Source organism: Pseudochaenichthys georgianus, chromosome 3 (assembly GCF_902827115.2).
Source record: "Pseudochaenichthys georgianus chromosome 3, fPseGeo1.2, whole genome shotgun sequence".
NCBI lineage: Eukaryota > Metazoa > Chordata > Actinopteri > Perciformes > Channichthyidae > Pseudochaenichthys > Pseudochaenichthys georgianus.
Window position 1 is genome coordinate 51,530,513 of NC_047505.1, and position 25,511 is coordinate 51,556,023.

The following is a 25,511-nucleotide window of genomic DNA, read 5'->3' on the forward strand; positions in this document are numbered from 1 at the left end:
TCATTTTATTGTTATATTTGCTTCAACATTTTTTTTGTTGATAGGATCTGACAACATATACTTTTTGTTGGTTTCCATTATGCACACAACTTTATGTTTGTCAACCTGAATACAAGTAACAACAAAAAAAAGGATATAAATGTTAAACTATATACGATATATTTTTCAACTTTCTTTTCTGGATCAACTTTTAATATATCTGAAAATATCAATACCATGATCAACAGTACTCTCTGCTGTTGGCTTTTTTAGACCAGACGAAGTCAGTTACACCAACAAACATTTCTTATTCACTTAACTTCAAATAAACAAAACCGCATATTAAAGAATAATGAGTACATGTTAGAAAACATCTATCTAACAGAATGAAAATCAAAAGTTCCTCATCAACAAGATGTGAAGGATGCCACAGTTTTTGCACATGAAGCAAAACGTCATCAACACGCACTTACAGTACTTCAACTGAGGCTGGCTTATGTACTCTCCAAGTACACTTCAAAGTTTATATTTACAATACATGTTGAATAATAAAACAAAACAATGAAACTGTGGAGAAAGTCATAAAAAGTAGTAAAAATAAACATCACATCAAATGGTCTTTAGACATCATTGCATGAACACAAATAATAAAACAAGACAAAAGTAAGTATTACAAAGTTCAATAAAATGTATTATTCTCAGACTGGTATGAAATCACACATTTTTCCTCCTGGTTTTTATCTGCAAAACTTTAACTTAAAAGCTCAAATGTGAAGCAACACATGACTCATGCGGACATTTACATCACAAAACATCTTTGTCTCCAACACGGTCTTTGTAGTAAAGCATCTTGAGCATTGACATCTCTTTGTTGTGCACTCCAGTTATAATGCACGACGTTTAACAGTTTACTGAAAATAAATGTAGCAGTCAAAAAACTAAAATGACAAACTAATAACATAATCTCTTTCTTCAGGTGGACTATGACGTACATCATTTTCAGAATCATATTTTGTTACGCTAGTCATTACACCCAGAGGAAAACAACATCTTGAACATAGAAAACAACGTAATAAAGATTTAAAGAATTGTTCCTCTTTTTTGTTATCATTATTGTGCATACCAATCATTGTACATGAGGTCTTATAGAAGATTGATGAAGGAAAACAAAACATTTGTAATGTTAAAAAGAACACGCCACACATAACTATCTTTTCCACTTCTCTGCAACTTCTTAACATCAACAGTTGTCAATAATATTGATCGTCAAACCCCAGGATGCCACTAAAGATCACGGTGCAGTCAACTTTATCACAACAGTGTCGATCTGTTTTATATTTTTGCCCTGGCGTGTTCAGTTCCTGTTTCCTTCTGGTTGTCTCTCTCTTGTTAAAGAGATATTTGTCAGGATTGCAGGTTAGTCTTTTATGTTGAAGGCTTCCTTCAAGCCTTTCAGTGCTTGTTCCCGTGTGATGCTCCTCCATGCTTCTGGAACATCAGCTGGCTTGGCGTTGTATTCTTGGGCAAATCTGTCATTGTATTTAACCAGGACATACTTCCAGTAGTCAGATGCCTCCCTGGTGTAGTCTGGAGGAATGAGCCAGTCTGGGTAGATTTTAGCGAACTCCTTGAAAGGATGCCACTCTCCATTAGTGTCTGCGCATTGGAATTTACGTTCACTGTTAACATCAGTTGTGCACAGTGTTTCCACTAGCTTCTCAGAGTCTTCAATCCTGTATCCACCCAGACCTTTTGGCCGATGAACAGCTGCATGATGTTTCTCATGTTTTTTGCCTCCAGCTTCACAAGGAACTTTACAAAATGGACATTGTTGTCCACAACCAAACACCCGATTGAAAAGCTCGTCCTGTGGTTTGGTTGGAAGTTTGTTCACAGTCTCTGTGATGTCTTGAGATTTTGAGAACTCCTCCTGCAGCTGTTCATTCATTTCACTCAATGATTTGATGAGGCTCTCTTTAAATGGATGGCACGTGCTTTGGATTTGAAACAGGGCGGTTTTTTCAGCCTCTTCTGAAAGCGAGATATCTTTGGTCAAATATCTGTGCATGTTTTTGATGAGCTCTGTGATGCTTTCCTTGTTATCTGGCAGCAGGACACCATCCTCTCCTTTTGAGGCCCTTTCAGTTGCATCTGTTATTTTGTTAACTATGACTTTCAGATTCTGACTTTTCAGTTTGCATAAAGCTTTGTCCTCTGACATTTCTTCCAAGATGTGCTGAAATATCAGATCCTTTACACAAATTTCATATTTACGAATGAACTTGACAAAACTCTGAAAGTCTTCCTTTTGCAGCAACTCTTCCTGAATGTTGGACTGGAAAAGGTGTCGTGAACTGTACTCTTCTGAATGGCGGCCTGCCAAAACTTGATCCACAATGTTAGTTCCCAGATGTCTACTGATGTACTCTTCCACAGCAGGTTTGATACAAAGTCTGACAAAATCATCTGCTTTGCGTTGGCAATGATCCACCTTTTTGTATAGATCGATAAAATCCAACAAGTACTGTGGCCTGTACTTTTCCAGCTGAATTTTGGGATCCCTTGCTGACAAGAAATGTCTGTGCATTTGAAGGAACTCTCTTGAGGCAATGCCACAAATGTGAAGCTTCAGGTCAATCTCAAACTTGGGCTGGAAAGTGTGTCCTTTTAGGGAATCATCTACTTTTTCCAAAAGATCCTTTGTAAAAGATTCATAGTAGTCTGCGTCGGTTTTTGCAATACCTTGTACAGACCGTGTGCAAGACTCGATGACAGTTACTGCAAAACTCTGCAACTCTCTCTGTGAAGCTTCTTTTTTCCAGAATTGTACACCTTTCCAAGGTACTTTTACATGTTCAGATTTGACCTCAAATGGATCCTCTTCTATGTCCTTTAGGTCTTTAATGTTCTGCAATTCCTCATTGAAGTTACGATTTGAGAAATGTGTGCTCAATTGTTCAAGGACTTTTTCAGATATTTTTAGTTCTTTCAGGCCAGACACGTTTGCTGTGACTTTTGTCCACATCTGTTGAAAGTCACGTTTCAACTGTTCATCAGAGAGTGTGCATTGTTCGCGATCACTCAAGAGTTTCATTACTTCTTTTTCAATCATTTCTCTGTGTTTGCTCTGAATGTCCTGAGCTTCTTTTGAACTTTTTTTTTCGTGAAGCGCAAAATCCAATGCAATGTTTACTGACTGTTGGAATTCGACTTTAAGACTGCTGATACGGTTGATAAAGTCAATTTTGTATTTCTCTATCAGGTTCACGTGTATGTCTGTCCTTTCGTAGTATTCATCAAGTTTCTTCTCCATTTCTTTTTGTTCTTCTAATTTCTGCAACAACTGTGATTTTTTTGAGGCAACCAATATCTTCCAAGTTTCCACATGAGTTTCATTGTCAGAATTGAAGATCTCTAACTTTGCTGCGTCCTGCCAGGAGATTAACTCTTTTTTTACCTCCCATTCCCATTTGCTGAACTCCTTGCAAAGGTTGTCATAAGCCTGAGCCACTAGAGTGTTTCTGAAACTGAAGATGAAGTTCTCATATTTGACTGCTTTCCAGAGACTTCTTACCCATTCTAGAAACTCTGGAATCTGTGAAACATCATCGGTTTTGTCTTTTTTCACTGTCTCCAAGAGGTTTTTCTTGAAATCTGCTACAGCTTCACTGTAACCTGTGTTCACTGATGCCATAGGTGGAGTCCCATGCCAGAGTCCGGGGATGTTCCAGTTGTTTTTTGCTATGTCATAGTCCAGCACATCTGTGAATCTCTTTATAGAGGGCTGCTTTTCCATTTCTGCAGCAATTTTAGTCATTTCATTGAGTTGGTCCAAGAGAAGTTGTCTCTCCGTCAAGGTCCTTGCATGAGCAGAGACTCCAGCAACATTCTGGTGCACAAAATGACAAATTGGCTTTTTACCAATTTGCTTCATTCTCAGGAATGCATGGATTGCAATTTGCAGGATATCTTTCATTTCTGTGGAGTTCTCTGATGCGACATTGATAATTGTGACATCACTTAAACCAATGACAAAGGTTGCCAGCTGGTTGTCATGCTCATAACTGTCTTCTAGTTGTGACAACTGAGGAGCCTTGAGGCCCTCTGTGTCAATGAGAACTATGAAGTCACAGTTCAGCTGGTCTTGCATATCGTCACTTACTCTGAGGAAGAGCATATACGCTCCTCTTGTGCATCTGCCACTGCTGACTGAAAACTGCACACCGAACATGGTGTTGAGGAGTGTTGACTTCCCGGTGCTCTGAACACCCAACACAGTCAGTACCAACAGTCTGCTCTTCTCTCCAACCTTCCTGTGTAGCTCCATTAGTACATCTGTCACCCATTTCTCTGGGATGTTGGAAGCATCTCCATCCAAGAGCTCTAAAGGATATCCATCCAACAGCAGATCAGCTGCCAAACCAGGGAGACGACGTATTTCATCAGCAGAGTTTTGTGACTGCAATGAAAACTCATAGATCAGTCCCATCTCTCTCATGTAATGCTCTAACCCTAAAGAGCTTTCCAGCAACTCCTGATCCAGCTTTGCAATCTCTTCCACATCTTTGTTCTCTTTGTTGCTTTGTTCCTTCCATTTGTGGCGGAGTGATGATAGTTGATCCCGGGAATGTGCATCCAGTTTAAGTTTCATCCACTTAAGGAAAAAATCTCTGCTCTTGCTGTCATTTTCATTTTTAGGTAACTGATTAATGAAAGTCTTCATATCATCTGATAGTTTCTGTTTTCCAAGCCTCTCCTTGATTTGTTGTTGTTCTCTCTGTAGCTGAGATTTATGTTTTTCTGGTGCGAGATTACCATGTGTTTTCGAGCTACATTCCTTTTTCTCTAACTGCGATAACCTTTTCCAGTCAGCGCCTTGCAGAGGAAGTTCTTTGCTCTTGTAGTCTGGTATCTTCTGCACCCCAATTCCTTTGACAAGCTTTTCAGCGGTTTTCTTTTGGTCACCACTTGTGCATTCGTCCACAGACAGACCAAGTTCAACAGCTTTGTCAAGCATATTTTCAATGCTCATTGTGGGTTTTCCAACCGTTATCTTGTTAATGGTTGAAGAAAGTTTATCTGAAAACTCCACAACATTTACTCTTTGGTCTTTAACTTTCACACTGCTGTTTGGCAAATCTAATTCTTTCACTGTTTTCCTGACAGACTCCATGTCCTCTTTTGAACTTCCATCCTTGCGGTTAACAACCAAGAACATTTTGGATTTCACATCTTGAAGAGAAGTCAGAATCTCATGCTCCTCTTTTTCAATTTTGTCCAGGAATACAAAGGTAGCAGTTGACACATGAAACAGAAAAGTTAACTGAGCAAGTGACTCAGACATGTTTCCTCTCAGATTGGCAAATGCAATTGGGTCTGGAAATACATCAGGATGTTCTCTGCCTCTGGGAAGGTACCAGCACACCTCAGCCAAGCCATTGGCAATGTGTCTTTTAATTGCTCCTCCTTTCATGTCTCTGTGTATGAAGTAATTGTGATACTGCTGACCAAGGCTGAGAACTTGATTCAAAATCTGGGACTTGGACAGACTACAATTGTTGAGCCTCACAAAGGAAAATAATGGTATCTTTGCTTGGACAATGTGGTTTTCAACAAAGCCTCTTGATTCAGACAGGTGTGGACACCACTCTTTGACAATGTCCCTCAGAGCCCAAAGCATCAGGGTACTCTGACTGTTATTGACATGGGGCATCAGCAGTGGGACAGAAAACTGGCACATTGACATCTTGAGGGCCATTTCCTGTTGCAAGAAACTATCAGCACAAAGGAAGAGTGCTGTTACGAGGTCGAGAGGGTTAACCCTATCGTCTGCAGATTCATCTGCAGTGTAAAGGTCAAGATCAAGGGGATCACTGCTTTCTTCATTATCTTCACTGTTTGATACTTGTGTACAGCCCCTGCATTCTGCATTGATTTTAAATAGTTTCCTGAGAAAGCACCAAGGTATTTTTTGCACTGATGAGGCAGCTTCTTCATTTATGCTGTTTTTGTTGATCTCCAATAGAGACCGAAGAGTGAGTTTGTTGGGATAAAATATCTCCAGTCCCAGTTTGGAGAGAAAGGTGAAAATTACTGTTAAAGAGAAAGAGAAGGTCATATTTAGATATTAGGCAGCCCTTAACCTGTTCAGCCCAAAAGGTCCCCACCGACGTGGACCCTGTTTTTTTGTCACAACACTGTGTGGGCATCTTACTATTTAAAAACCTATTAATGTGTTATACCAGATTAAAGAGAAGAATCTCAGCTAACTGACAATACGAACCATTTTTACCGAAACAAAACACAAGTCTCACAAGAAGCGTTAGCATTAGCCCTTAGCTAAAACGGGCAGATGCTACTTCCGGTGCTAACTAGCAAAAATGATCTTGACAACTTAATATTTTTCTGCACAAACTACATATCATCTGAAAGCTGATACTCCACAGATTATTTTTGTTTAAGTATCATCACTGTAGGACACAAACTCACGGAGCTAGCAGCCAGAACAGAGAAGAAAAAAAAAAACAGTTTTCAAAACCATAACAATAATTATGTCTTACCGTTGCTGTTTTGTGATCAAAGCTCTTGTTTAAGGGAATAAAAACGCTGTTTCAGGTTAATCCAATGTCTCTTAGTCACTTTAGAATTGATAATCTGCCATTGATAATCTATCATTACATTCATGGCAGCAGAGTAGGTATAAAGTTTTGCAGTCCCGAGCTCATGCTGTCTCATGTGCTGTTTACGCAAACCTCTCTCTACTTGACGTAAGTGTTTAGCGGGACTTACTAACTGTCACTCGATTATATTGGCTCTAACGGTTCAGAAAAGGTGTCAATCACCCACATTGACCAATGGGTTCCAAAGATATGATCCTGCGTAGTATAAACTACGCCCGCTCTGGCTCCATTACGCATTACGCAGCCAGAAGGGAGAGCTTCCCCACCGAGCAGGAGCTAGAGATGCTAGCTGACAATAGCTATGATCATACCAGATGACTCTTCGTCGGATGATGAAGATCTCCTCCAGCCAGACCTGGATCCGGACAGTAGTGACTCGGATGTTGAACTTCCACCACGGGAAAGGTATGTAATCTCTGTTTTTATATATTACTTATGTGTTTGGTGTAATATTATTCATTTATTGTCCAATATTATCCTTTTTATATATTACTTTTGTGTTTGGTGGAACTGCATCACAGTGTTAGCTTAGCCAAGAAGCTACAGGAATGATTAGGCAACATGCTAAATGGTGTTACTTGTCTTTTTGGAGTTACATTTTCTAAATGAATGGCAAGTGAATGAATATACATGCGTTTACTTATTTATTTGGTGTAATATTATTCATTTATATTCCAATATTATCTTATAAGTATAAGCCAGTGAATTAATCTAATCTCTTTGTTTTCCCACATTTGTTAGATGAGTTGTGACCCCAGCAGGACAAAGCCACACACCCAGAAGACTTTCAGGGAGCAGCTTGCTGCAGAATTGTTGGAGTTTGCTGAAGGCCCTGCTTTATTGTATAGTACGTTGGTAAAATGTTTGTTTTTACATGCCTATAGTGTGTTGGTAAAATGTTTGAAATAAATCTGCCCCAGTTGGAGTCAAATATTACCTATGTTTCCGTTTTTTTTTTATTGTGCAAGTACACCTACACACAATGACCTACAGTGTAGTTTTATTGTATAGTGTGTTGGTACAGTTACATACACACCTACACATACCCACACAGCTACACTTGCATACCCACAAAAATATTTGTAACGTTTTTTTTAAAGAATTTATTTATTTTTTTATGTTGGTGGAATGAATACTTATAGTGATGATTCAATGGAATACAATGATTTTTATAGTCTGGTACCTGAAAAGGTAAAATGGCACTGATGGAACCAAATGTGCCCAAAGTTTATTCCGCCTGGACTTTATTTTCATAAACCTCTCTAAAAAAAAAGGTAAAATGTCACTTGTTTTGCCTCAATCTTGATACAGGGTACTTATATGTTATACTTTCGATTCCTAAAGCTTTTAGGCTACTAACCCATCATTCAAGGTTGGTCTTCACTATAAGTAATGGGTTTTCTTTAGGCGGAGACAGGAATTTACATTGTTTTGCTATGGTTCGTCTGAATTTACTCTGACACAGAAAGATCTATATTGATTCTGACACTTCTACATCCAACTCACAAATGTAACCTTGCTTTGATAACAACAATTATTCATATAAACCTTTTAGAAGTGAAGTTATAGTCATTTGTTCTGGGAATGTCATTTTCGAGCCTGAAACCTGAAAAACAGGCTCAGGGTTTAACAGGTTAATGGATTGTATATGGATGTTTCCTCGAGGTCTGACGTGCTGAAGGCATTTCCTTTCTCATTTAACAAAGCCACATTTTTTGTATTATTTTAAATGTGTGGATTTTTGTACATCTATGTTTGCAAGCTTGCATAATTGCTTATTTTGTTGGATTACAGTCCAGGGGTGCCCACACTTTTTTGGCTGGTGAGCTACTTTTGAAATGACCAGCTCACCGAGGTCTACCAACCAAAAATAAAATCCCAAATTGCAAGGGTTGCTGAATAACACGTTTTATTTATACATGGGATAATAGGGCTGCAACAAACGACTAATTTGATAATCGATCTATCGATTAATGAAACGATTAATCGACTACTATTCGGACTATTACTGTATGCCTTGCACATTTTCGCAAACGCTGTTATTTAGCTATCAACTTTTAGATTTAGCTTGATTTGGTTGTTTTAGGCATGTGGAAACTAACAATGAAGACAATAAAGATGAATACTTGATTCAAAAATACATATATTATTAAATTATGAACAAAACTAACATTGCTTTTTATTTAAATGAAATAAATAATATCTCACATCAAAAGAAACAACAATGTTTTAACAAATCGTATTAAATAATCTGATGACAGAACTGTAAACAGAATAGCTGAAACTTTAACAAAATAAATAACTCAGTTACCTCTAATCATTAAGCCATGTTTGTATAATGGAGTAAACTCCGTGTGTTGCTGCCAGCATACATAACACCTGACGTGGAAACGTTACTCGTGGATGGGGCTACAGAGCTACTAGAAAGACAGTCGAAGCCGGTGCATTCCTCCTTCTGAACGTGGAGCACTTTTGCTAAATGTTTAGACAAATTGCTCGTGTTACCGCCCTTACATGCTAAGCACTCTTGGCAACAAGCATTGTCCACCTCAAGACGGGTAACATTTAACCACACCTTGGAGCGCTTCTCTCCGCCATCTCCTCCGTGTGTTGCTGCATGTAGCAGCCGCGTGTGTAACTGCCCCGCCCCTCGCACACAGACGGGGGAGAGAGAGACCTTGTCTCGATTGGAAAGATCGAAAATACACAGACCATTTGTTTGTCTTTTTGCATGTTAGAAACGAGTTGGCGACTCTAAGACATGACCTTTCTCTTTCTCAACTCGCTACTCGGAGGGAAGTCGCTGTCATATGCATTGTGAACTCCGATAATGCCTCTCCACGTTACCTTTCTTTGGCAGAGCGACGCTTGCTTTACAAATAAGGCAAATAACCTTTGAATGTGATATCACAACAAAATATTCTTCCTCCCATTCTGGGTGGAAGTGGTATGTCTTTAGCTTTTTGCTCGGTCCGCACTCATTGCTGTTTGTCTCTTGTTTGTCTCTTTAACTTAATTTGAGTTTTCCCGGCACTTGACTGATTTTGTATCGCTTTGCATTCTGGGTTAACAGACTGGAAAGCGATTGGTCGCTTTTTCTGTCAATCAAGTAAACTCCTGAATTAAGTGCCAGGGAGGCCAAGGGAGCAGGGATCAAAACCTTTTTTAACGGAGCTGGATTTTTTTGTTTATGAATGACTCGTGATCCACCAGCATTGGTCGACGTACTGGGCACCTCTGGATTACACTGTTTTGGCACATCACCAAGATCTGTGAATCATTTGAATCTGTGATTTTGTAGTTTCACAATTCTAAGAGATCAAAGATGTATTTAGTTATTTGGTCATTTTTACACTTTATATACATCTTAATACATATTTTAACAATTTCATTTGTATGTCTACATATACACAGTACATCAGTACACATCAAAGTTGAGTGAATGGGGGAGTTTACCTGCATGTTCTTCACTGGTGTTTGTAGACATGGTCTGACTTTTCCTTCAACTCCCCTGTGCTTTGAAACCTAAAAAAGGTAAAAAAAATTAAAGCTTTTTATTTCATTTCAAGTACTTTTATTTTCAAAGAAGCACACATTGTGTTATTGCTTATTCATTGCAGATCAGTTGCAATCAAACCAAAACATCTCACATTAAGAAGTATTTGTCATCCATTGATTATATGCCGTTATTTTCAGTGCACATTATCAGACCAACTCTAGGTAAGTTATTTGAATATGTTGTATTTGGAACCATTACAAAGAAGAAACTACTGTTTGAATGAAGCAGAACTAAACATGGAGAAGCAGCGTTCAGTTATTATTAGGGATGTCCCGATCACCTTTTTTTGCTCCCGATCCGATTCCGATCATTTGATTTTGACAATTTGCCGATACCGATTTTTGCCGATCCGATCTTTATGCAATGCATTAAGAAAAAAAAAAGGTAACAGATAACGGCTGGTCATCCAATGCGATGAATTCAGCTATCTAGTTATTTGTTTGGCCTTTTCACTGTTCTGGGGCAGTTTCTCTTTCCTTTTGAAAGTCTCTGAAAGTGTCGGTTGTTTCAGTGCCGTTACCTGAGTGGCCGCTGTGTACTCGCCGTGTTGTTGTTGGTGTTTGTTTCTCAGGTAGCGTATTAGATTGGTCGTGTTGAACGCAGCTCTGTTCTTTCCACCACGCGGAACCTCCGCCTTGCAAACATTGCATCTGGCTGTTACACTGCCTTCGCTTTCAATTTTATAATACTTCCAAACTCCTGACATTTTCTCTGTCCCGACTCCCGAGTCACCAGCTGAACGTAGCCTCTCGTTAGCTTACTGCTACTATTAGACACTGCGCCCACTCTGTTGCCAGATTTCAGAGAAATAAGCAACCAGGTCTGAAAACAAGCCCAAAGAAAGCAACACATACATGATGTTGTGTAATTTTAAACCAAAACTAAGTCCTCAGGATGACTTTAAGACGTGAACATGGTAATTTTTGTTTTGTAACATTAAATAAAAAAAAAAAAATTTATAAAAAAAAAGAAATCCCGATCCCCGATCTTTTGAAAATCACGTGATCGGCTCCGATCCCTGATCACGTGATCGGATCGGGACATCTCTAGTTATTATGCTGCAAATATCTGGAACAAACTACCAGAAATCTGCCGGTCCTCTGCAACTCTGACTACTTTTAATTCCAAGCTGAAGACTTTTCTTTTTGCCGCTGCTTTTAGGGGGACATCTGATTGGCTATAGATAGAAAAAATTACAAGTACGAATCGGGTGACCATCAGGAGAGTCTCAAAAAACCCACACACGAATGCACAGCGATCCATGCACAGAAAGCGGTTTATGTTTGCAGGTTCAGAGGTTTTAAGGCCGCTACACACCAACCCAATTTTGGGAGTCAGAGGCTGTCTGAGGCATTCGGGCATTCGTGGCCCCCTACTCAGGTTGGTGTGTCCCGCACCGTCGTCTCTTTATGGCACATTTTCACACAACATGTTGAATCGGCCGCGGGAGGCCAAGGAAAGTCGGGACAAAGAAATCACTCTGATTGGCTGTTCAGCTTAGCGAGTCAGTGCATGAGAAGCGAAGCGGAAGTGAGGGACCAACACAAACGATTAAGAAGGCACACAGACGGTTAATCTTTTTCATTTTCATCTCACCTGGACGCAAGAGTTTCTTTTTTATGTTTACATGTTTTTGATCGACGAGAGAGTGAAAATGGAACCCAGACGCCATTTGTTTGTTTATATCACGCAGCCTGTTCTTCTTCTCTCGGTGTATAGTCTGTCTTCCGGTTGTTGCCTCTTTTGAATGACGAATACACACTACCGCTGCCTGCTGGTAAGGACAGTTATTGCCACTCGTCAACTGAAGTCTTTGCGGTGTGTTCGTAGGCAGGCGACGCAGGCGACGCAGGCGACGTAGAAGTCGGGACTCCGTCGGTACGCGTTCTTTGGTCTCAGGTTGGTGTGTAGCGGCCTTTAAGGCCCTGACACACCTACCCGATTTTGGGAGTCAGAGGCCGTCAGAGGCAGTCGGGCATTTGCGGCGCCCTACTCAGGTTGGTGTGTCCCGCACCATCGTTGCTTTACGGCACATTTTAACACCTCCCGCGGTCCGCCGGCCAAAGAAATCACTCTGTTTGGCTGTTGCCTCTTTTGAATGACGAATACACTACCGCTGCCTGCTGTTAAGGACAGTTATTGCCACTTGTCGACTGAAGTCTTTGCGGTGTGTTTGTAGGCAGGCGGCGTAGGCAGGCGGCGTAGGCAGGCGGCGTAGCCGACGTAGGCGGCGTAAAAGTCGGTACGCCTTCGGTATGCGTTTTTTGGTCTCAGGTTGGTGTGTAGCGGCCTTTAAACGGAAAACAAATATGTGAGGATCAAAAATACATATGCAAAACTTTTTCCTGTATTTGAATTTTATTTACATGTATATGAAACGGAACACATTTGTGTGCATTGAAAAACACAAGCGTGGATCCAGAAATACAAGTGTGACTCCTTTTGCGGATCATGAAATCCAAGTGTGAATCTTTGTGTGCATGTGTGTATTATGAGACTGTTCTGAGCCCATACAATTGTCTCCCATTTACTTTAGTGTTTGAAAAACACTTATCTTGAAATTATTCCAAATAGGGTGTGCCCCTTAACCTCTTAAGCCCTGAGCCTGTTTTTCAGCTTTCAGGCTCGAAAATGCCACTAACACAACAAAGACTATATCTTCACTTCTAAAAAGGGGTAAATTAATAATCTTTTCTCTCAAAGCAAGGTTACATCTGTGAGTTGGATGTAGAAGTGTCATAATCAATATAGATGTTTTTATTTTAAAGTAAATTCAGATGGAACAGTAAAAACATGTAAATTCTAATGTCCGTCTAAAAACAAACATTACTTATAGTGAAAACCACCCTTGAAAGATGGGCTAGTAGACTAAAAGCTTTAGGAATCCAAACTATAACATATACCGGTAATAAGTACCCTGTATCAAGATTGATGCAAAACAAGTGAAATTTGACCTTTTTACAGAGATTTAGAAAAATAAAGTCCAAGCGGACTCACCTCTGGGTAATTTGGGAACCATCAGTTCCATTTGAACTTTTTCACTGTAAAAATCATTTTATTACTTTGAATTATCACTATAGGTATTCATTCCATCCAAATACAACTGTTGTGAAAAAAATAAAAATAAAAATATAGGCCTACTCTGTTATCCTCAACCTGATCTCACCAGAATGCGTGACTCCACCACGACTCCTTAACACCACAATGCGTGGTGGAGTCACGAACTTTGTTACATTTGCGTGTCGGCACCACGCAAACAACCCCAATGTAAAGTGAATGAGGCTCCTTTGTCGTGGTGCACACACGCATTTCTACAACGTCCCGCAGTGAGCTTTTATTCTATACAACGTTTTTAAAATCTACTATATAGCTTGTAGTAACTCACGGGAGGCTTCTTTTATTTTATTTGTATTCATAATAATTTTTATTTTTCGTCAGAATGTAAAATTACATTAGTTACGAATTTGTGTTTTCAAAAAACAGTGCATTGTGTGTAATGCAACTGTGATTTTTATTAAATTAGTTAGTTTTTAAGGAAGGCCAGAGCTTCAGCTGTGTCAAATAGATTGTTCCCTTCAGTTAACGTTATTTAAAAGATAATGATCATGTCCTCTGTATTGTATTACGAGCGTCCATTCCCATTGGATAACGGAGAATTTTACACCCGGAAGTAAGTAGCCTATTCTCCTTACTGTCGATTGATTTTACAGTGATATCTGCACTACTCATCGACTAAAAAACACCAAATTGTCCTTGTTAATTACACAACATTGATTGGTTTGAAGTGTGCAATGCTTTTGTATTTTCCCCCTTCGATTCGGAGAAACAAATATTTTTTCGGCGTTTTAGGATAGCCGAAGACACTACACTACCCAGAATCCTCAGCTATCGTTTGGAACTACACCATGTGCTTAGCTTGACAAACCCCGTGATCAGTCTTCAACCTCTGTGATTGGATTTTAGTTTACACACAGAGCGTCCAAAAGGACTTTGAAATGGAATGAAACCCATCGAACGTGTCCTACCCCCCTCCCCCCCTTAGGTCACAGGCTCCTCCAACAGTGCTACGCAATAAAACAGATACACAGAAAAAATAGTGAAATAGTGCAATAAGAGTCTATATACAAGTGATTGGAATATGATATATTAGATAAATAATTTCTAAGTAGCAGCCAGATGAATGTTATTTCTAAATTCAGGTGTTTAATAGTCTTCTGGCCTGTGGGATGAAGCTGTCTCTGTGTCTGGTGGTTTTAGTCCGAATGCTGTGGTACCGCCTGCCAGACTGCAGCAGACAGAACCGTTTGTGGCTGGGGTGATGGTGGTCTTTTATAATCCTGAGGGCTTCCTTTAAGGTTAACCTGGTATTTTTACTCCACTACATTTATTTTAGTTACTTTACAGATTTGGATTAATGATGTGAAATATAAACAAGCCTTAAATCAGACTTTAGTTACACCTGAATGAAATTCAGTGAAGGTGATTGTCAAGTGCCAACAATCAGGCGAGATATTTGATAGTTGGTGCTTGAGAAGACTACATATTGATCTGCAGATCCGTTTAAAGCATATTCATTACTCGTTATTCTCTAATAGTTCATTAAAGACTGTATATAATTGCTATTTTGCACATCCCTTTCAAGATGTCAAGATTTTATAAGGTTTATTGACATATCATATACACAATAGCGTAGTTATGCAATGAATGACAAACTTAGGTCACAGGTTCATCAACAGTGCATTACAAGACATCTATCAATGTGTGTACCTCCACCATTACACTGTCGTATTCAGCACATTTCTTTAAATAAAGCCTTATTAGTTAGCACATCCTCCTATCAGGCACTAAACTGTTTTACTCTAGATATCATTTGAGTATCTTCTTGATATTTTCTATTCTATATTTATATAATTGACCTTCTACTTTCCCACTATTTTGTATGTACTCTTAATATTTGAATGTTTTCATAAAATATAACACATTCAAAAGTGCGTTACAAAAATGAAAGACATTAAGAAAAAGGCATTTTAAACAGTCATTAAAAAGCAACACAATCTTCCTGCATTGCAATTACTCTAGACGTGTAATAACGTGCTTTAACCAGTAGGTGGTTTGGGTTAAAAGCATAGGTTAAAAGGCTGTCAAGTTTACAGTGTTAACAAAATAAAATATACTGCTGTTTCCGGTTTAGTTTACGACGAATATTATTTTGTTATTGTTTTGATATTTGTAACACAAAAGCGATGGAAAAAATCCATAGCAACCAAAAAAAGATGGTCTTAACATGACCCAGTCGTCTAGTAGTTAATAAAAAACAATAATATCAAAACAAAATATTACTACTAACTTTATTGTGAAATTAAAACAGAACGGTAAAAGAATAGTTTCCGGTCTATGCTAATGCCCGATCTCTGTAGATAAATAAAGAACTAAGACAGATGTGTAATATTTAATGCAGCCAAACCATTTATTACAATGCATTCATGTGATGACTATCAAAGAGTAAAGCAAGCACTGCTGAATAAAGTATGATTTTCTCTTTTACGAAACGTTTTTTTTCATATGGAATGCAGTTGGAGGTCAACCAATCAAAGAGCTTGAGGGCTGATCACGGGGTTCATGGTGTAGTCCCAAACGATAGCTGAGGATTCTGGGTAGTGTAGTGTCTTCTGCCGTCCAAAAACTCCGAAAAAATATTTGTTTCTCCGAATCGAAGAGGGAAAATACAAAAGCATTGCACACAATTCAAACCAATCAATGTTGTGTAATTAACAAGGACAATTTGGTGTTTTTTAGTCGATGAGTAGTGCAGATATCACTGTAAAATCAATCGACAGTAAGGAGAATAGGCTACTTACTTCCGGGTGTAAAATTCTCCGTTATCCAATGGGAATGGACGCTCGTAATACAAGACATGATAATTATCGTTTAAATAAAGGGAACAATCTATTTGACACAGCTGAAGCTCTGGCCTTCCTTAAAAACAAACTAATTTAATAAAAATCACAGTTGCATTACACACAATGCACTGTTTTTTGAGAACACAAATTCGTAACTAATGTAATTTTTACATTCTGACGAAAAATAAAAATAATTATGAATACAAATAAAATAAAAGAAGCCTCCCGTGAGGTACTACAAGCTATAAAGTAGATTCAAAAAACGTTGTATAGAATAAAAGCTCACTGCGGGACGTTGTAGAAATGCGTGTGTGCACCACGACAAAGGAGCCTCATTCACTTTACATTGGGGTTGTTTGCGTGGTGCCGACACGCAAATGTAACAAAGTTCGTGACTCCACCACGCATTGTGGTGTTAAGGAGTCGTGGTGGAGTCACGCATTCTGGTGAGATCAGGTTGGTTATCCTCTGAGCCTCTGAATTAGCCCCGAGCGAAAAATGCTAACCTATTACTGCACAGAAAATCACTCCTAGCTCCCTTATTACTTATCCTAGCTGCACATCCAACACATCGTTTATGATCGTAAAGACACAGAATCTAACGGTGCCCACCTCAACACTGAAAGATACAAACTCGCGACGTTATCAACAAAAACGTACATCAAAACAAGTGGTGCTAGCGCTAATGCGCTAGGCTAACATGGCTCACCTTCCTCTTTGTATGGTCTAAACTGGTCTTCAATGGCATTAGAACGATAAAAACGATGATGTAGTTAATACATAGGTTAATATCCAATGTAGCTGTGTCCCCTTTGAAATGTTCTGATAATCTACAAGCAATACAACTGCAATTCCGTTATCTGCTGTCCGCTCTGTGCTCCATGCGCTCTGGGTCCTGCAATTCCTTCTTCCTTACGTAGTAAACAATAAGTAAAGTCTGCTGCGTAATGTACTTAAGCTGGCTGGCATTCTTTATACTTTACGCAGTACCATATCTCTGGAACCCATTGGTCGAGTTGGGTGATTTACACCTTTTTCTTAACCAGTATCCAATAGAATCGATGGGCAGTTCCCAAATCCACGTAAACATTACCATTGTGGACGTAATAGAGAAGCAAACGAAACATATCTGAAAGTACAAGCCTGGACGGCAAAACTTTATACCCAGTATATTGCCATAAATATGATGATGGATTATCAGTAAAAATGTCTACGTGACACAAAGACATTGGATTAACCTTGAGCGGCGTTTTTATTCTGTTACACAACTTTTGATCACAAATCAAAAAAGGCAAGACGTAATTATTGTAATATTTTTGAAACCGGATGTTGTTTACTTTCTCTTTTCTGGCTTATAGCTCCAGGAATTCGAGGTCCTACAGTGATGACACTACATGTGTGGAATCTGTGGAGTCTCAGCTTTAAATCGTATCTTGTTTGTGCACTTAAGATAGTAATAAGGGCATTTCTACCGTGAGTTCTGTGTAAAAAAGCGTTAGCATTAGTTAGCATTTTTTCGCTCAATGCTAATTCAAAGGCTTGGTATTACTCGTGTTTTTTTTAGCTAACAATTGTTCTTATTGTCAGTTAGTTAGCGGAGTTTCTTACCTTTAAAAGGGTATGAAACATTAATAGTTTCATAAATGTTAAGAAGCCCTGAGACATAGTCTCGTAAAAAGACGGTGGGAGGGGTCCACTGGGGGGACCTTCGGGCTTAAGAGGTTAAAACACATTTTTATAGTTCTTGAATAGTTGATGAGTGAGTAGGCAGAGATGTGTTAAAAATGTAATATTTGTTATGTTTTTCCAAAGTATTGACGGTCCCTTAACGAAACCCTGTAGGTTCATCCCAACCACAGCAGTACTGAGGATTTGATAAATACCCAGTGCATGCCCATTTCCCTGCTGTAGATATGTGCATTTAGATTTAAAACCATGTCAGTGGGCAGCAGCACAAGTGATCTTTGAAGTACTGCATGAGAATCAGATTAAATGTTCCAATGAATGGTCCACATTATAAATCAGGAAACTCAATTTTTGAAAATGTATTTTGTCAATATTTTGTAAATTGTTAAAGTAAAGGTAAATACATTCACACTATACAGAAGCCATCATTGTTCATTTCTCTCTCAAGTGTATCAACATAAATGTGGTCATTTAGTCTGTTATACACACCTTCTTCATCCCATCTGTGAGTTTGCATTATTTTGAGTAGGGCTGCAACTACTTTTAAAAACACCAACATGCAGTAAGACATTTTGTTCTGTCGGCTTTGTGTTTCATTTTGAAAATTCACAGGAATAATTACAGAAAGCTGTCATTTTAAAGTTAATTGCACTAATTTACTTAGACCAACATTAAGTAGCTGGATTATGAGCACCATATTGTGCTGCAAATAATGTAATAGTCATATCCCAGCATAAAGTACATGCAAGACTGATGTAAATATAAATATCTTTATTTTAATGTTTTTATTGTATATTTTGAATTTACCTTCTTACGTTTAATATTTGTATTTATTTGATCCGTTATCGGAAATTTTACTTCAACTTTTTAAATGTAGCCTATCATTATTTATTTGTTTCTATTATTGCACATTTTATTGTCAATATCTTTATCGATATCATTTTATTGCATATTTTTAATTAAAGTTCTTATGTAAATATCTTTATATTAATGTTTTTTTATTGCAAGTTTTAACTTATGTCATTATCTTTATTTGTTGGATTCTGATATCCTTGTATGCCTTTGGTCTAGGTAATCTTTGGCTGATTCATTGTTACAATAATTAAAAAGTAAGCCTACTTTGCTTTTTTTATATGAATTATTACAAGTTCATTTCACCACACTAGGGATTAACTAAGACTAACAGAATAAAAAGGTAAACATTATTTGTTGTCTATCTTTAAACACTTCCTAAATTACTGAGGCACCTTCCGGCGCAGACTGAAGACTCATCTCTTTCGACTCCACCTCGAGCGATAGAACTATTAACAAAGCACTTCAGTGGCGGCCGGCCCATAGGGGCGCTAGGGGCGCCGCCCCACCTCTTGCCAGATACAAAATAAAAAAAAATATTAAATAAAAAAAAAAATATTTAAAAAAAAAATATATTTTATATTTTAATTTTTAATGAACAAGGTAAATATCATACAATTAGTATCACAAAAATGTATAATCTACAATACAATTTTGTTTAAAATTGTGTTACGATGTCTAAAGTTACTGATAAGTCACCCGTTTCCTGCCTGGCCTTGCCCATGGCATTAGTTTATCATTACGGGGCAGAGCCCCCGAGCGAAACAGCAGCAACCAGCAGGTTGCAAAAGTCTCAATAGTAAACTGTGCCGCCGAAACATAATTTCAGCCAATCAGCGCCGTCAAATATTTTGGTCACGTGGGCGCTCACGTTGGCGCCCATGTTGGCGCCCATGTTGCAAACAGCCGGGGACAGATACGATCTGTTCAGAAACTAGACACAAGTTAAACAAGTACAAACCACAGACTGTCTGTGTCATGGAGAATACAGTCGCTGGTTTATTTATGTCTGTAGGCCGTGGTTGTGAGTGTGTATGGTCGGAGCATATATAGCGTTAGCTTAGCCAAGCTCCATTCAGGGAACAAGCATTCTAAAAGGGTTTTCGCCTGCCGTCTGTCTGCAGACTTGTCAAAGCATTAATTCATGGTTTTTACTAACCGGTATCAGTATGTTGTTACGTCGGCATCATTTAGAAACGTGTATTACAATTTAATCACGGTAAAATATGTTCATGTTGTTGTAGCTCCCGAGCCAGCGCGTCTTGTTTGAATGATGCGAGTAAACACAGCTGACAGCTGCGGTGAAACTCGAGCGTTTAGAGCGAAGCGAATATTCGCATCGCGTCCGGTCTGAACGCAGCATTAAAGCGAGCCCCACGCTGCACTGGAAACACGCCATTACATCACCAGAAGTCCTAATTTAAGGGGTCATTTGTCCCAAAAAAAAAAATGTTTACTCACTCTATCAATAGCCCCACCAAAAATATTTTCCACCAGCCGCCACTGAAGCACTTATATACTAATAAAGGGCTGGCTTATCTAAAGCCAGTTGAGTAGCACTTGAAATGTTTGGCTCTATGAAACCTGATGTACTTATATGATTCTGTTTTCTTCAAGTTTGTATTTTGTTGGTCGAACGCACTTATTGTAAGTCGCTTTGGATAAAAGCGTCAGCTAAATGCAATGTAATGATGATGATGGCGCGCACAGTCGCAGCGGCTCGTAGCTCTTCCTTTCTGTGCTTTCTATGTGTGTTTTCGTTCGTATGTCTACTAGCCAATGTTACGGTTAGCAGTGCGAATCCTATGTACAGCCGCAGGGACCTACTTACGATAGGATTACAGTGCAATGTGGCGATAACAAGTGCATTTTCGCACTCCCACAAAATACCGGAAGAGATAGCCAGGACACCGGGCTCTCTGTGGATTGTTGTCGGCTCCACCAGGCATCAGAGGCGGAGGAGCAGGAAGCAGAAGCGGGGATGCCGGTCCGGTCAACTGGCTGAGCTAAGGAGACAACCTCACAAACCAACGCTATCCAGCATATTTCTCACGAACGCCAGATCCATCCTCAACAAAATGGATGAACTAAACCTACAGATGTCTGAAAATAAATACGTACAAGACTGTTGCATCCTGATCATAACGGAGACATGGCTACACCCACTTATCCCAGACGGAGCCATTGAGCTAGCGGGGCGAACAGCATACCGCTGGGACAGAAACATCGACTCAGGGGAGAGGGGTTATGCATTTATGTACATAACTGGTGCAAGGACGCCAAAATCATGGACAGTCATTGCTCTTCAGACCTGGAGTACTTGACGGTGAAATGCAGGCCTTTTTACCTCCCTCGTGAGTTTACCGTTGTCATAGTAACAGCTGTCTACATACCACCAGATGCTAATGCTAAAATAGCGCTAGGCTACCTGCACAGTGCTATCAATTCACAACAAAGCACATATCCCGAAGCCGCCCATATCATAGCTGGTGATTTCAACCATGCAGACTTAAAGACAGTTCTCCCAAAGTTTGTACAACACATAAAATGTGCTACCAGGGGTAAAAACACACTGGATAAGGCCTATTCAAACATTAAGAAGGGATTTAAGTCTGTACCACTACCACATCTAGGGCAGTCAGATCACCTGTCCATCCTTTTAACCCCAGCATACACCACTGTCAGGAGGTAAACTCAACCCACCACAAAGACTGTTAAAACATGGCCTGAAGGAGCTTCCTCGCAGCTACAGGATTGCTTCGAAAGGACTAACTGGGATATTTTTGAGGTTCAGGACTTGGAGGAGTATGCATCAACTGTACTCTGCTATACAGAAGTGTGTGAATAATGTGACGTATTCAGATATACCCCAACCAGAAGCCCTGGATGACGAAAGGAGGTCAGAGCTCTCCTCAAGGGCCGAAACATCGCCTTCAGGTCTGGTGATAGCGCTCAATACAGTGCAGCTAGAGCCAACCTGAAGAGAGGCATCAGGGATGCCAAAGTAGCCTACAAGAGGAAGATTGAGGACCACTTCACCAACAACGATCCACGGCAGGTGTGGCAAGGTATACTGCACATCACCAACTACAATAACAATAACAGAACAACAGTTGACGGGGACGCCTCACTGGCAGAGGAACTTAATTGTTTCTTTGCTCGTTTTGAGGTCAATGCAGTCGAGACGGACACAACAACCTCACCAGCATCCAACAGTCACACCCTCACGGTGCAGGAGCATGATGTGAGGCGTGTGCTCAGAGCGGTGAACCCGAGGAAAGCTGCAGGCCCTGATGGCGTGACGGGAAGGGTGTTGAAGGAGGGTGCAGACCAACTTACGGAGGTCTTCACAAAGATCTTCAACCTGTCACTCTCCAAATCCATCATCCCTTCATGCCTGAAATCTGCCACAATCATCCCTCTGCCGAAAAAAAACATCATCTTCAGCCTCAACGACTACCGTCCGGTAGCACTCACACCGCTCATCATGAAGTGTTTCGAGAGGCGGGTCCTGCAGCACATCAAAACCATTCTCCCACCCACCTTCGACCCAAATCAGTTTGCGTATAGAGCAAATAGGTCTACAGAGGATGCCATCGCCACTGTCCTTCACAGTGCACTGTCCCACCTTGAACACCAGGGGAGCTATGTGAGGATGCTCTTTGTTGATTACAGTTCTGCCTTTAATACAGTCATCCCGGGAAGATTGGTTTCCAAGCTATCTGACCTAGGATTTTCCCCAAACATCTGCCAATGGATTAAGGACTTCCTAACTAACCGCCCCCAGACAGTGAGAATAGGCCTTCACCTCTCCTCCACCCTCACACTCAGCACCGGTTCACCACAAGGCTGTGTGCTGAGCCCCATGCTCTACTCCCTGTACACCTATGACTGTGCCCCCACTCACCCCACCAACACCATCGTCAAGTTCGCGGACGACACAACCGTGGTTGGACTGATCACAAGAGGAGATGAGTCAGCCTACAGGGATGAAATCCAGAGACTAGCAGTGTGGTGTTCAGATAATGACCTTGTTCTGAACTCCATACAAACAAAATAACTCAGACTTCAGGAAAAACAGCACAACACCAGATCCACTGTACATCAACGGCAACTGTGTGGAAAGGGTTCCCACCTTCAGGTTCCTCGGCACACACATTGCTGAAGATCTATCCTGGTCCATCAACACCACAACATCTGTGAGAAAGGCCCAGCAGCGACTCCACCTCCCGAGGATCCTCAGGAAAAAAAACCTGGAGGAGAAGCTTCTGGTGTCTTTCTACCGCTGCTCCATAGAGAGTGTGCTGGCATATTGCCTAACCACGTGGTGTGCCAGCTGCTCCGAAGAGGACAGGAAAGCCCTTCGGAGGGTCATCAACAGCCCAGAAGGTCATCGGCTGCTCACTGCCTTCTCTGGAGGAACTCTTCAGCCAACGTTGCCTCAACAGAGCAGGCAAAAATAATTGCAGACTCTTCACACCGTGGACACTTCCCGTTTGCTCTTCTGCCCTCCGGTAGACGCTACAGGTCAATTCAATCAAGGACAAAACGACTGAAAAACACTTTCTACCCCAGAGCCATACGAGAACTGAACACCGTCAAACGCTGAACTGAACAGTTACAACTGCACTACTTTTTAATAGTTGTATTAACTGATCGACATCAGAGATGTGTTTTTATATTGTAAACTGTATTTAAATAATGTGTGGGCATGTATGCATGTTGGTATGGATGTGTGAGCATATGTTATGTGTGTATATGTTTATATAGATATATTTATTCGTTTTATGTGGAAATGCACTGCGAGGATTGCTTTTTTTTTTTTTTTTTTTTTTAAATGTCGTTGTACCTGGTGCGATGACAATAAAGGAATTCTATTAATGAGGCATCCACCCCAAAGTGAATTAAACTGGAAACACAGGGCGACAACCCACTTCCTGTTTCACACTTCAATTTCTGCACTCATGTGAGAGCATTTTCATTTAATATTACACTTATATACCTAAAAAACATGAGGTATTCTTTCACACACACATACGGGTTTTGGGCCGAGGGCAACACCGTACTTCCGGTATGCACCATTTCGCGAGGTGCAAGCAGAATATCATAGTCTATTGCCTTAATCAATATCTAGTCAACTCTAAAATACCACATATATGCATTGGCATGATAATATTATTGTGACGAGTGTATTCACCTGGCGTTTCCAGAAATTAGACGTAGATGCGCCAAAATCGACCGAAGGCCACTTTCGAGGGTCGTTTTCCATACATCTGCAGGCAGTCTGTAAGGGCAATCGGACAACCCACACAGCTCTAGTTCACGCTGGTAACGACCTAGAGCACACCCCTCAAGTCCAGAGATGTAATCCGAAGACATGCAGCGATTTCTTCGGTCTTTAATTCAGAAAAAAAACCTAGTGCGCTCTGCCTGGCTACTTTAGCTAGCTGTTTATATTAGCACCTCCAGGAAAATGGCGTATATATATATATATATATATATATATATATATAATATATATGGCGCGCGTTGCATTGTGAGTAACTCGTGACGTCACTGTGTGTGAAAGAATTCCTTGTTGACATTTCAGTGTCACGCTCTTCATTAACTAAGTAGTTGCAGTATATCTACAGAACAAGTTAAATGTTTCCAGCAGGAGAGTAACTGAAACTTACCGCGCTTCATGCTGCAGCGGACTGAGGCTCTCTTTGTCTTCTGCTGTATGTGTAGCCTATTAGACAGAAGTGAAACAGAAAGTAAGTGCTGCACGCGCGCATGCTGTGGAGACCCACGTGCATCAGCCCGCCTTCTCATAATCAAGAAACAAAACTTATGAAACTCTAAAGCTGGCAATGAGCCACTTTGGGTTTAAGCTGAACACGAAAGCTGCTTTAGAGTAACATAAAGTGTGCAATCTTATTCGTGTTGAAGACACAACATGTAATGCTGTAGGATTTGGAAGTCTTATTTGAAAGGAGAACACATTTTATTTGAAGGCTCCTTTCACGAAACCACACAATTCAAAACGTACTCGTATTACAATAAAAAGTGTATTCTCAGTCTGCAGACCTTTATAATTGATTAATTCTGTATATCTTCCTTTTTAAATGTCACTTTTGCGTACTTCCTTTTCTCTTTTGACAAACAAGGTGTTGTTCTGCAGTGGGACCACAGGATGGCAGCATTTTACATACATGTACAACACTCAGTTGGGCCAGTCACTTGACATTCTTTTCCAAACTCTTACAAGGTTATCTACAGTTTGAACATCAGCCAGTACCAATATGATACCTGGGTTTCACAACACGTAACCAAAACAATGCTGATTCTACTTTATATTGAGGAACGTAAACAGCTGAACATACAGTTACTGTCAGGGTGTTGGGGTAAGGCTCGACCCAAATGCAGTAAACAGACAAAAGGTTGGTCACAAAAAGCGAGCTCTAATCAAAAAGCTGATTACAAAGAAAAGACAAGAAACAACTTAACATGAGCAAACCGGGGAGCACGAGAAACAGGAACACACTGTGAGTTTCTTACCTGCCTGTCTGTGAGGTTGTTCCCTGCCTGTCTGTGAGGTTGTTCCCTGCTTAAACAGGACTAAATACACACAAGGGCAATCACAAGCCAAATCACAGCTGGGAAGGGGAGGTGAAACACAGGCAGCAGGTGGACACAATAAGACAATCAGGCACAGGAGGGAAACTAAAGACAGGAAGGCCAACACAGGAAGTAGGACCAGACAGACACAAGGAGGAAAACATTTCAAAATAAAGGTAGAAAATGGCAACATAAACCCAAAACCATGACAGTTAAGTGACTGTTGAAAAACAAAAGGCAAACATTTCCCCATTG

The 25,511-nt window shown here is 40.1% G+C and overlaps 1 protein-coding gene across 1 annotated transcript; it reads right to left on the bottom strand.

Annotated features, from left to right (window-relative positions):
• Nucleotides 1-25,235, bottom strand: LOC117441354 (up-regulator of cell proliferation-like). Its single transcript, XM_034077531.2, has 4 exons — nucleotides 25,197-25,235; nucleotides 24,332-24,387; nucleotides 10,116-10,184; nucleotides 1-6,072 (listed from the first exon to the last, which is right to left on the bottom strand). The coding sequence occupies exons 3-4, from the start codon at nucleotides 10,144-10,146 to the stop codon at nucleotides 1,397-1,399; spliced, it is 4,707 nt and encodes a 1,568-aa protein (XP_033933422.1). The 5' UTR covers nucleotides 10,147-10,184; nucleotides 24,332-24,387; nucleotides 25,197-25,235; the 3' UTR covers nucleotides 1-1,396.
• Between the last annotated feature and the right edge of the window lie 276 nt (nucleotides 25,236-25,511).

Excerpts from the sequence above, each read along its gene's own strand:
- LOC117441354 (XM_034077531.2), bottom strand. The coding sequence starts at position 10,146 with ATGTCTACAAACACCAGTGAAGAACATGCAG. Across the intron at positions 6,073-10,115 it reads CACCAGTGAAGAACATGCAG|TAATTTTCACCTTTCTCTCC; the intron begins GTAAACTCCCCC and ends TCTCTTTAACAG.